Source organism: Peromyscus maniculatus, chromosome 23 (assembly GCF_049852395.1).
Source record: "Peromyscus maniculatus bairdii isolate BWxNUB_F1_BW_parent chromosome 23, HU_Pman_BW_mat_3.1, whole genome shotgun sequence".
Taxonomy (NCBI): domain Eukaryota; kingdom Metazoa; phylum Chordata; class Mammalia; order Rodentia; family Cricetidae; genus Peromyscus; species Peromyscus maniculatus.
The window spans coordinates 31,503,901-31,516,555 of record NC_134874.1 but is presented as its reverse complement, the minus strand read 5'-3'; the positions used below and the strand labels follow the sequence as shown (position 1 = coordinate 31,516,555).

Here is a 12,655-nt window from a genome sequence, read left to right as displayed (position 1 = left end):
TGCCTGTTATGGTGGAGCCAAACACAGCTAAAGAATTAGAGAATGCAGGAGAAGCCAACACACTTGTGGGGATCAAGGGCCTCGAGCCTAATGAAGAGGCTCCAAGGAAGACACAGGAAACTCATTTCTGAGATTATGAACTCCTTCCCTTAAAGAAGACAAGTCAGGAAAGCCTATAACAAGTGAAAGATACAAATGGTGACAGCACAGAGGACAGACACAGCCCTGTGACCAGATAGGTGCCAAGATAGCCGATACCCAAGTGCCTATAGTCCTTTAGTCCTAGGAACTGAATGTTGAATGTTCTCAATATTGAAGGCTAAACCAAGAATTTCTGAAATGGGGCCAAGTGTGTGCTAGAGTTCAGGATCTAAGATGGATGTCAGACCTCTAATCTCCCTTGTCTCAGCCATCCTGTATGTCAGTCTGAGGTGAGGAACACTGCCTACAAAAGAGTTCAAGTCACCAGGTGGTAGGTGCACACCTATAATCCCAGCTCTCAGGAGGCAGAGGCAGGCAGATCTCCATGAATTCAAGGCCATTCTGGTCTACAAAGAAGTTCCAGGATAGTCATGGCAAATACACAGAGATCTTGAGAAACTAAAAAAAGAAAAAGAAATAAAAGAGCTAAAGTCATACACTGAGCCCTTACTCCCAGGACATTGTAGCCTTGGGGTTTTGACAGAACAAAAAGCCATTCTTGGGTCTCTTTAACCACTCCACCCTGTGGGGTCCATGAAGTGCTGCTACAAGACCTGGGAGAAAAAGAGAGAGAACCTGTTTCTCGGGCATCATTGGGATCACACTATAAGACATTTACCTATGGGTCCTGGTAAGGAGAGAAAGTTGTTCCCTATAGATAAATTGGCCCTGATACAGGTTATACTCAAAAGTGAAAAACAACACTTCATAGGCTCCATGATGCTGAAACCCAGCTGTCAAACTGATGAGGTCTGTGTCCTCTGGGCATGCCCTTGGGGTTTATCTTGATTAGATTAAGTTAGATGAGAAGAGCTGTTCCCTATGGGTACGAGCATTCCCTTCGATGGGATTCTGGGCAGTATAAAAGTAAGAAAAGTCAGGAGAGTACATTCATTCATTTTTCTTTGCTTCTGGGCTCTGGTTGCAAGGTCAGTCTCCCTCAAGTTTCTGCCTCTACTGCTTCCCAATTATGGACTCCAAACTCAAACTATATGGCAAACTAAACCTTTCTTTGCCCACTGCCTCTGGGAAAGTAATCCTAACAAAATTTCCAAGGAGAGGTATAACAACATTCCAATGCTTGTGCATTGGGAGTGGCAGAGGAAGAACAGTCTATGTGTTCTTGGAAATACAGTCTTTAAATAACAGAACCAGGAGCAAAGCACCCTTAACCCTGCCAGTGTTAACTATTATGCATTGGAAAGAGGAAAAGCACACAGGTTTCTGTGTCCTTGCTGATCTTTCCCACTCCCTTGGCCTCCCAAGTACAAAGTCTAAGATGACCATGCCTAGGGCTCTCTCCCAATGGACCTGACTAGAAATGCCTTTATCTAATTCAAATTTCATCCTCATTCTTGAGATTCTGGACATTAAACAGATCACTCTTGAGACTTTCCACATCTGCATCATCCATGTCTGGGACAAAGTGACTGAGAGGGTGGCTCAGTCATTCATGCCTACCCCAGGTGAAGCCATACTCATTCATAGGAAAGTCTCAGGTTTCCTATGGTTTACCACTACTTAATGAAAGGCAAAGGTTACCTTTAACCTTTAAACCTATTTATCCTATTTAAATTCTGTGGTTGTATTTCTACAGATAAGCTAGATAAATTAACAGTATCTACACACTAAAAACTACAGCAAAACGTCTCTATAGATTTATAAATAGTGCATAGTATAAAGGGCATCTATTATACATAACTGAACATAATTCCCTCAGTACCTTCTGTTTTAATGTATGTTTCTTTGGAGGTACCGGAGATGATTTGTGGTCCATCCGTATCAAGTGGGATCACGGTTGTTTTGATGGTCCTTTTCTTTAGTACTGCAGAAACAGGGAATGCAGTCACAACAGGGAAAGTTATGTCAGCTTCACAGCAGACAAACAGAGGAAACTTAGAATAGTTGAGTGTTTGTCACTTGATCTCTTTATTTATTTTCAGGTAAGTCACTGTAATTAGAATGGTGCTTCAGGAAGATCACTGTGTCAGTGTCCAATTAATTATGCATCACATGATGATGTAGATAAAGACTATTATGGTCACATGATGTAGGTAAAGTCTAAATTAGTACAGATGTGACAATAGAGAAGGAAGAGCAATGTGACTATGTTACGTTGGTGTGGTGACTGATACGCAGCGTTCAAATCCCAGTTAGAGCATCATGACACAGTGAAATCTATGCAATCCCGCTGTGATCACATCTTTGCACCAGTGAACTAAAAATTCATAAGGACCCCCAGGAGTCTTATCGGTGTAAAAGATATGTTAAACCCTAAGGAAAAGCACATGGATTGTACAAGTGTTCTATGATGTTTGTGAAATGTAAAAACAATTCAATTAGACAAGAATGACTGAATCCTGAGCAAGTGTTTAGTGTGCTACACAACAGTGACCAGTGGTTGTTTAATTTCATTCTTTTCTTATCCGGGATATTTCACAGCTCATGCAGGACATATGGTATCACTTTAAGTAGGTTCAGAAGGTAAGCAGCTGTGTATTCCTCTAACTTTTTAACCTTGGGTACCATGTTAGGCATATCCATGATGCTCTGATCAAAGTCCCTGCCAGATATAAGCAAAGAGATAGATGCTGTGCCTTTGATCCCTGACTCCAATTATGTATTTCTTCCAAAATAAGTTGTAGAAGGTCTCTGAATTAGTAAACACAGCCTTTCTCCAACATCTTCATCCTACCAGGTACCTCTCAGCAAGTGACTCTGATCATCAAGGACCCACACTGAGAGGTGACTTATGCTTGTGCCTTCTGTGATGACTCAGAGTCTAAGTTATTCTAAATGAAATTGTCACATGAACGTTAGACCAAAAAAAAAAAAAAACAGTTCCTTTAAATTGGCCAACCCTGTATAAACCCTCAACATGAACCGACAAGAAAAGGGGTCTAGTGCTTCATGGTGTAACTACTCTCGAGGTGCCAAGAGATAAGAGGAAGGCAGTGGCTGCACAAGGCATGGCAGTGCGTCTTATCTGCTCACTGTTCCCTCATCGTTTTTAATAAAATATGTGATTCTTTGAGAATTCCATAAAATGTATTTTGATCATATTCATCTCCACTCATCACCCTAACTCTCTTGATTCCATTCATATCTCTCCACTCCTTACCAGCTCTGTGCTCTTTTAGTCTCCCTAAGTAATTCACCAAGTTCAATTTGTGCTAATCACATACATATATATGGGCATGTGGCCAACCTCTGCAATTCAGTCAACCTGTTACTGGCAGAGTCAGCTTCTATACACTCTCCTTCCATCAACAGATCTTCTATTTCAGTTTATTATTTTTGTTTTTTCATTGATTATTTGTTATGTTTTGTTGATGAAAAAGGCCTCTAACCCAGGCTGGCCTAAAATTCACTATTTAGAAAAGGCTGGTCTTGAACTTATGACTTTCTTGAATCTACCACTCTAAATCAAAGATTACAGACTGTGTAATGCTGGGTACATTACATTGAGTACTTGGGATGAAACTCGGGTTTTTAGACACGATAGGCATGTACTAAGCCAATCACCATAAGAGCGCCACTTAACACATCAGCTCACTGGTGAGAGCCCGAGCATGTAGACACCACCAATGTGGATAGAATGATGCCCAGTGGCACTCTTCCCTGCTGCCTGTGTAAATGCACCAAGAGCAAAAATGGAATAGGCAACATGGAGTCTAACTACCCATGACAGGAAGTAGCCTTACTGCTCACTGTCCAGCTCTCCTTTACAAGTATATTGTTGGTTGCTCGCATAGGACCCATATAAGATCAAAGAGGTCAACAGTGTGGTTTGTAGGGAAGAGAGGTTCAAAAACCTTTCTCACCCCTAACTAAGAAGCTATTGGTAATTTATGGCTTCTGTGTGAGGGAGGGAGAGATTAATTAAAGGTGTTGTCCCTGTAGCATTATCCCAGGTTCAGTGGATGCCCCTACATGTTTGCATATATGTTTAACATAAAATGGACTAGCAAGTTATTTTTTAAGGATAAAATTTGGAAAAATGTAAAAAGGGAGAGGATCTATGAACAGTAAGAGTTATAAGGGATGAATAAGATGAAATACGGTGCATAAATATATCAAAATTAATAAAATTATAATAATTAAAAAAATAAAATTTAAATGAATTGCTGGATTGATGATGCAGCACAGATCATTAAATGAATGATGACTGGAAATCTTAGTGCACACTGTCCTTAAATTTTGTGGCTCTTTGTGCCCATGCCAATATTGTCTAATCTGTTAATGCTTTTCTCCAAAACTTACAGGAATACATCAGATCTAAGATAAATCGACTTTGAACTATTCATCCCACTCTCCCCTGTACTTTAATTGTGGGCTTTGTCATCTTAAAAGGAGCACTGTGCTCCTCTACCATTCAAAGCAGTGACTGTCTGCTGCATGCCGAGTGACACTTCCTAGGACTTCCAACCACCACAGCCATCACTGCAGTGTTTGGGATCCCGATCGATCTGCCTTACTGCAGGCAGATGTAAGAAGACAGAGCTCTCCACAGGAATTACTGTGCCCTTGATGAGGTAAGAAGTGGCTCTTAAGATGCACAGCTAAGGAGCCTCATCACTACCTCTTGAGTTCTAGTTAACTCATTTATGAAGGAACACAAGCATGTAACTGACCCTGCATATCTGAGATGAAGTTTGAATACATTTTTGTAGTTACCTTGTATTCTGATTTTCAATGTACACATCTGTAACTGGAAATTGGGTTGTGAAAAAGGCATCCTACTTTTGGGGGGAAAACAGATTTAAACAAGAATCGAAGTACAATACCCTCAAATAACAAAGGATTACTATTGAACACAAGAACCATAGAAATATCCATGATTACTTACTTGTTGTCGCCCTTGCCTTTAAAAGAAACTAAGAAAAAAAATTTAACACAACAATTCTCAAATCACTAATATGTTACATCACAGTGGTGTATCACACAAAATACAACCAGTGTTTTCACAATTCCTACCTCAGTTGTGTCTTAGGAAAATGATCCCACAATACATACCACATCTATGTTTTTTGGTCTTCGCCTGCAATCAATAGGAAAGAAAATATTTAATGTCATGATCATGCTGAGTAATGTCTACAAAGCTGTTTTGCCCACTAACATTGTGTGACTGAAATCAGGACATAGAAGAGTAGTAACAAAGAGACTATATTAATGGGTACATTATTCGATGATGTCACAGAGATCTGGGACTCTGTCCTTTGTGATACAAACTAGTACTGGGCATACTTTTTCTTATTCAGTGGCAGATCAGGTAAACCTATCTGGCCTATAGAGGGTTGCAAAACTTACATCACATACCATCTATAAAAACTTTTATATTACACTAAGGTATTTTTTGTTTCTAGACTATGGTTTACAAATAACTTGAGTATATGGTTGGAAGCTTAGTGTATCCAGCTTGAGGATGTTCAGAGGATCTTTCAACCATGAGGACTGGTGTAAACTAGAGGCACCCACCTTGGTGGGATCACTCATACAGCAGGACACAAAGTTGTGCCACATTGTGATGTATGCTGTCTTGATCAGGACCAAGTTGGTACAGTTCCATTCCCTCCTCTTCCTAAATAAGCTCTCTAATATCCATGATGACTCAGATCAGTTTAATGAATGAAATGTGATACCCACTGAAGCACAAGGGGACCACCGAAGTAACCTTTCTAAGTCAGAGAAAGGAAAGGCCCTCTTACCCTCACAGTCTTCACTGGTCGGTGTTGCTTGTAGCGGGGTGAGGCCGCACTGGTGGTAGGTTCAGGGGACACTAGGGGAAAGGAAGCGACTCTCAGCTCACGGGACTTAGTATTATTACAGGGCATCTTTGCTTGATGTGAGTAAAAGCAACTGGACTTGGAACATCTTATTAAACCTAATGAACAATATGGTTGGGTTGTTGCAGGACTGTCTTCCAGGAAGAGAAATAAAGGCAGAGAGTAGCTCTGGAGAGAAATGAGCAGATTTTTTTTGTTTGTAGGGAATGGTAATCTCAATCAGTGAAAAAGCATCTATTATGTGGTGTAATGATGAAATGAATCATTCAAAAATTTCTTTTTATACGTATTCTGTTTGAGAGGCTCAACAGCTGGCAGTGAATCCAGCAGAAGTGACCCTTCTGTACCTGGTTCTCTCAGTCAACCATGTAGGTTCCAGGCTCAAAGTATTGATCTCAGTCTTTACAGCAAGTGCCTTTACTGCTAAGATCTCACTGGTCCCCTATAACAAATCTTATGATAAAAACCACAGAGTACAATCAGTCCCTGAGATGACTTTCAGGGTAGGGCAATGGCTACTCTCTTCAGCTTCAGGTGAAGTTTTTACCTATGTACCTGTAGTACAGGTCTGATCCACACTTTTATTAGAGACTCAACTGCCTTTCCAGGCATGTTTTTCTGAAAAGGGTCTTTTCTGCTCTCTACCAGTGATCTTTTCAGTCTCATGAGCTTTGTGAGAAACTGACATTTAGTGATTACAGAAAGACCTAGAACACCCGGGACTGAGAATAAGGACATGTCTGGGACTTAGGACCCATTGCATGGACAATGTGTTGCAGTAGGGAGAACCCACAATAAGGTAACACAAAGAAGGAACCACATAAGCTTCTGTGGCAATTATGAAAGAGAAGTGGCTGGGGAAGGAGAGGGGCAGGAAATCATAAGAAGAGAGACAGAAAGGGAGTGACTAGAAGAGGAATCCTGTTTCTCTGTCACACACAGCTCAGAAGCAGGCACTACACACTGAATCCACAGTTATAGACTATGATAGAGAGCAAAAAAAAAAATCTGTAGAATGAGAGAATCCTAGAGGAGCAGACATAGTTCTGATTAGCCTGGGCTGTGAGTCTACTGAAGAAGTGACAGGGAAGCCACTTAGAGAAGAGAGACTCCTTAGAGCATAATCTCATGTCCCCAGGAAAGAAGAGACAGGTCAGACCATGCCAAAGTGGGAGACTCAAGTACTGACAGCGTAAGAAACAGACACACATTATGGTGCATAGAGAACTGATGCTCTCCTGTCCATACAATTTATTCTGAGAAACATTGGCAGTATTTTAGGGAAGCTCACAAACTCAGTCTCTGCATATTGGAGGCTGAGGCAAGGATGCCTCTAAGAGCACCAAAGATCATCCAGAGGGCAGATCCTTTCTCCCTATGTCATCCATTAACTTAAAGGATCAAAGAAGGATATCACCCTATAAGCCTCCTTGACTCAAATTACACAGAATGCCAGTTAAAGTTAAGGAACATAGACTGCTTAGAGCTAATGACACACATGAGGCTTCTATTTATCAGGACATCGCTAAGGTAAGAATGAGGCTAGTGTTGCTAGAGAAGCCTGCTAACTACTTAGCAGTCTGCGATGTCCTACAAGGAGGGACTAAATGGTCCACAGAGGACCTAGTAGGCACTACTACCAATGTCCCCAGGGAGCCGGGAAAAGGATCTGCTCATTCTTTACCCCCAGGACCATTTTGTAAGTACTTCATATGTATATTTGAATGCCCAGGAGTAGGTTGTCCCTCACCAGAGACTGGCTTTATCATAGATTGAAACCCCAAACTGATCACCACTGCTTATGGGCATGGTGATGGCAAATATCAGGAGTCAACTGATAGGTCAGGGCTCTGGTGATGCCTCTATGGCATTATCTTGACAAGGTTAACTGAGGTAGCAAATGGTTCAGCTGTTAGTACATTACTCCTGGACTGAGATCCATGACTGTAGAAGGAGAAGGTGAGCTGAGCATAAAGAAACACTCCTTTTCTCTATTTCTGTTGCACTGGACCTCTGCCTCAGGCTCCTGTATCTATGGTTGCTCAGCAAATATGCACACCATACTCATGGTATCATGGGAAAACAAGCACTCCTTCTTTGGCATGTTTGGGTCATAGTATTTTATCACACAAACTGGGAAAGAACCTTATGCGCAAATTCCATGGAGAGCTACTAAGTACAATGACGGGCTTGGAGCTAAGCGCTAAGTGTTGAAAGACTGCCTTCAAATGACAGAGATGAACCCAAGAATATTACCCCTGACAAGGCTACCATGATGCCTTTGAAAAGGAAGAACACAGAAACCTCCTTCCATGACCTTGCCTCTGTTCTTTCCCATAAGCATAGGGTGTGACACACTACTCCAGAGACCCACTCCCCTTTGGTCAGACTAGAAATGCTGTTATCTGTTTCAAATTTTGTGCTCACTCTTGACAATTTTGACAATGACCATGTCAATCTTGAGCTTGTTTACATTCAGTTCATCTACATCACCGGTATGTGGGAGAAAGTAACAGAGAGGTTGCCTCACCTGTTCCTGCCTACACCAGGTGAAGGGACAGTGACAGAGACAAGATTGAGTTCACCTTTCCTCTGTTTCTTGTTACTCAATGTTTGCAAAAGGTGAATTTACATTACATTCTTAAATCGTGTGGTTGAATTTCAGCTGAGGAACTAGGCAAGTCAACATTATCTACACAGGAAACTATGGTAATATCATCACCTTTCCCTCCTATCATACAATGATGATCCACAACTACCATATGTCACCCAATGAGATTAGTGCATTTCAACAGTACCTTCTCTTTCAGTAGATGGTACATGGCCAGAAGTGTCTGCCTGGACTTCCGGTACTTCAGCATCCTTGGGGGATATCTTCCCTTTCCCATAGAGTCTTCTTTTAATTCTGGAAACTGGCATGCATTAACAGTAGAGACAGTTATGTCAGTTTCATGGCAGAAAATAGAGGAAACCAGTCTGTTTTAGTACACTCCATGGCATGCCCATTCTCCAGGCACCATCATCAGAGTCACAGTGGTGTTTCAGGAGCATCACTGAGTGCACTGCACACTCCAGCATGCACCGCATTGGTGGTGTAGGCAAGTCCTAAATTCATGGCAGTGTGACAGTGTGTGTGTTTCCTTGCTGAATACATGTACCTAATGAGTGCTCACCTTCAAATCACAGGCACTGACCAACCCTGAGAGGAAAATCACATGGAGCAGAGTGTACCCAACCTTTAAAGATGTATTCCCACTGGATATGGAGTGCACTGCTTTCATAACAGTTCTCTGTAGGCAGAGGAGGTGAAGCTCTGTGATTTCTAGGCCAGTATGGTACATAAGTAGGTAGTTCCAGTATAGATAAAGACAAACTGTGAGTCCCTGAAACCCACCCCCAAAAGCAATATATTCTCAGAGAATGAGGTAGCACACATCAACCTCCAGGTGGTGACTGCAGTTCTCAGTGCACATGTCCTTAAATTGTGTTCCTCTTTGGGCCCATGCTTCTGTTGTCTACTCTGTTCATGCTATTCTCCAGATCCCAGAGAAACCCATTTTAGAAATATCCATCCTACTCCTCTGTATATTTTATTTAATTGTGAGACTCTGTCATCTTAAAAGGAGCACTGTGCTCCTCTACCATTCAAAGCAGTGACTGTCTGTTGCATGCTGAGTGACATTTCCTAGGACTTCCAACCACCACAGCCGTCACTGCAGTGTTTGGGATCCCTATCGATCTGCCTTACTGCAGACAGATGTAAGAGGACAGAGCTCTCCACGGGGATTACTGTGCCCTTGATGAGGTAAGAAGTGGCTCTTAAGATGCACAGCTAAGGAGCCTCATCACTACCTCTTGAGTTCTAGTTAACTCATTTATGAAGGAACACAAGCATGTAACTGACCCTGCATATCTGAGATGAAGTTTGAACACATTTTTGTAGTTACCTTGTATTCTGATTTTCAATGTACACATCTGTAACTGGAAATTGGGTTGTGAAAAAGGCATCCTACTTTTGGGGGGAAAACAGATTTAAACAAGAATCGAAGTACAATACCCTCAAATAACAAAGGATTACTATTGAACACAAGAACCATAGAAATATCCATGATTACTTACTTGTTGTCGCCCTTGCCTTTAAAAGAAACTAAGAAAAAAAATTTAACACAACAATTCTCATATCATTAATATGTTACATCACAGTGGTGTATCACACAAAATACAACCAGTGTTTTCACAATTCCTACCTCAGTTGTGTCTTAGGAAAATGATCCCACAATACATACCACATCTATGTTTTTTGGTCTTCGCCTGCAATCAATAGGAAAGAAAATATTTAATGTCATGATCATGCTGAGTAATGTCTACAAAGCTGTTTTGCCCACTAACATTGTGTGACTGAAATCAGGACACAGAAGAGTAGTAACAAAGAGACTATATTAATGGGTACATTATTCGATGATGTCACAGAGATCTGGGACTCTGTCCTTTGTGATACAAACTAGTACTGGGCATACTTTTTCTTATTCAATGGCAGATCAGGTAAACCTATCTGGCCTATAGAGGGTTGCAAAACTTACATCACATACCATCTATAAAAACTTTTATGTTTCACTAAGGTATTTTTTGTTTCTAGACTATGGTTTACAAATAACTTGAGTATATGGTTGGAAGCTTAGTGTGTCCAGCTTGAGGATGTTCAGAGGATCTTTCAACCATGAGGACTGGTGTAAACTAGAGGCCCCCACCTTGGTGGGATCACTCATACAGCAGGACACAAAGTTGTGCCACATTGTGATGTATGCTGTCTTGATCAGGACCAAGTTGGTACAGTTCCATTCCCTCCTCTTCCTAAATAAGCTCTCTAATATCCGTGATGACTCAGATCAGTTTAATGAATGAAATGTGATACCCACTGAAGCACAAGGGGACTACTGAGGTAACCTTTCTACCTCGGAGAAAGGAAAGGCCCTCTTACCCTCACAGTCTTCACTGGTCGGTGTTGCTTGTAGCGGGGTGAGGCCGCACTGGTGGTAGGTTCAGGGGACACTAGGGGAAAGGAAGCGACTCTCAGCTCACGGGACTTAGTATTATTACAGGGCATCTTTGCTTGATGTGAGTAAAAGCAACTGGACTTGGAACATCTTATTAAACCTAATGAACAATATGGTTGGGTTGTTGCAGGACTGTCTTCCAGGAAGAGAAATAAAGGCAGAGAGTAGCTCTGGAGAGAAATGAGGAGCAGATTTTTTTTTGTTTGTAGGAAATGGTAATCTCAAGCAGTGTAAAAGAATCCATTATGTGGTGTAATGATGAAATGAATCATTCAAAAATTTCTTTTTATACGTATTCTGTTTGAGAGGCTCAACAGCTGGCAGTGCATCCAGCAGAAGTGACCCTTCTGTACCTGGTTCTCTCAGTCAACCATGTAGGTTCCAGGCTCAAAGTATTGATCTCAGTCTTTACAGCAAGTGCCTTTACTGCTAAGATCTCACTGGTCCCCTAAAACAAATCTTATGATAAAAACCACAGAGTACAATCAGTCCCTGAGATGACTTTCAGGGTAGGGCAATGGCTACTCTCTTCAGCTTCAGGTGAAGTTTTTACCTATGTACCTGTAGTACAGGTCTGATCCACACTTTTATTAGAGACTCAACTGCCATTCCAGGCATGTTTTTCTGAAAAGGGTCTTTTCTGCTCTCTACCAGTGATCTTTTCAGTCTCATGAGCTTTGTGAGAAACTAACATTTAGTGATTACAGAAAGACCTAGAACACCCGGGACTGAGAATAAGGACATGTCTGGGACTTAGGACCCATTGCATGGACAATGTGTTGCAGTAGGGAGAACCCACAATAAGGTAACACAAAGAAGGAACCACATAAGCTTCTGAGACGATTAAAAAAGAGAAGTGGCTGGGGAAGGAGAGGGGCAGGAAATCATAAGAAGAGAGACAGAAAGGGAGTGACTAGAAGAGGAATCCTGCTTCTCTGTCACACACAGCTCAGAAGCAGGCACTACACACTGAATCCACAGTTATAGTCTATGATAGAGAGCAAAAAAAAAAAAATCTGCAGAATGAGAGAATCCTAGAGGAGCAGACATAGTTCTGATTAGCCTGGGCTGTGAGTCTACTGAAAAAGTGACAGGGAAGCCACTTAGAGAAGAGAGACTCCTTAGAGCATAATCTCATGTCCCCAGGAAAAAAGAGACAGGTCAGACCACGCCAAAGTGGGAGACTCAAGTACTGACAGCGTAAGAAACAGACACACATTATGGTGCATAGAGAACTGATCCTCTCCTGTCCATACAATTTATTCTGAGAAACATGGGCTGTATTTTAGGGAAGCTCACAAACTCAGTCTCTGCATATTGGAGGCTGAGGCAAGGATGCCTCTAAGAGCACCAAAGATCATCCAGAGGGCAGATCCTTTCTCCCTATGTCATCCATTAATTTAAAGGATCAAAGAAGGATATCACCCTATAACCCTCCTTGACTCAAATTACACAGAATGCCAGTTAAAGTTAAGGAACATAGACTGCTTAGAGCTAATGACACACATGAGGCTTCTATTTACCAGGACATCCCTAAGGTAAGAATGAGGCTAGTGTTGCTAGAGAAGCCTGCTAACTACTTAGCAGTCTGCGATGTCCTACAAGGAGGGACTA

The 12,655-nt window shown here is 41.6% G+C and overlaps 1 protein-coding gene across 1 annotated transcript in view; it reads right to left on the bottom strand.

Moving 5' to 3' along the window:
* Positions 1 to 12,655, bottom strand: part of LOC143270579 (uncharacterized) — a 91,319-nt gene that overhangs the window by 62,890 nt on the left and 15,774 nt on the right. The window contains exons 8-13 of the mRNA XM_076561005.1: positions 10,966 to 11,036; positions 10,274 to 10,298; positions 8,786 to 8,899; positions 5,910 to 5,980; positions 5,218 to 5,242; positions 1,925 to 2,026 (exon numbers count right to left, since the gene is read on the bottom strand). Coding sequence (XP_076417120.1) covers positions 1,925 to 2,026; positions 5,218 to 5,242; positions 5,910 to 5,980; positions 8,786 to 8,899; positions 10,274 to 10,298; positions 10,966 to 11,036 — 408 coding nt within the window. The remainder of the gene's footprint in view (positions 1 to 1,924; positions 2,027 to 5,217; positions 5,243 to 5,909; positions 5,981 to 8,785; positions 8,900 to 10,273; positions 10,299 to 10,965; positions 11,037 to 12,655) is intronic.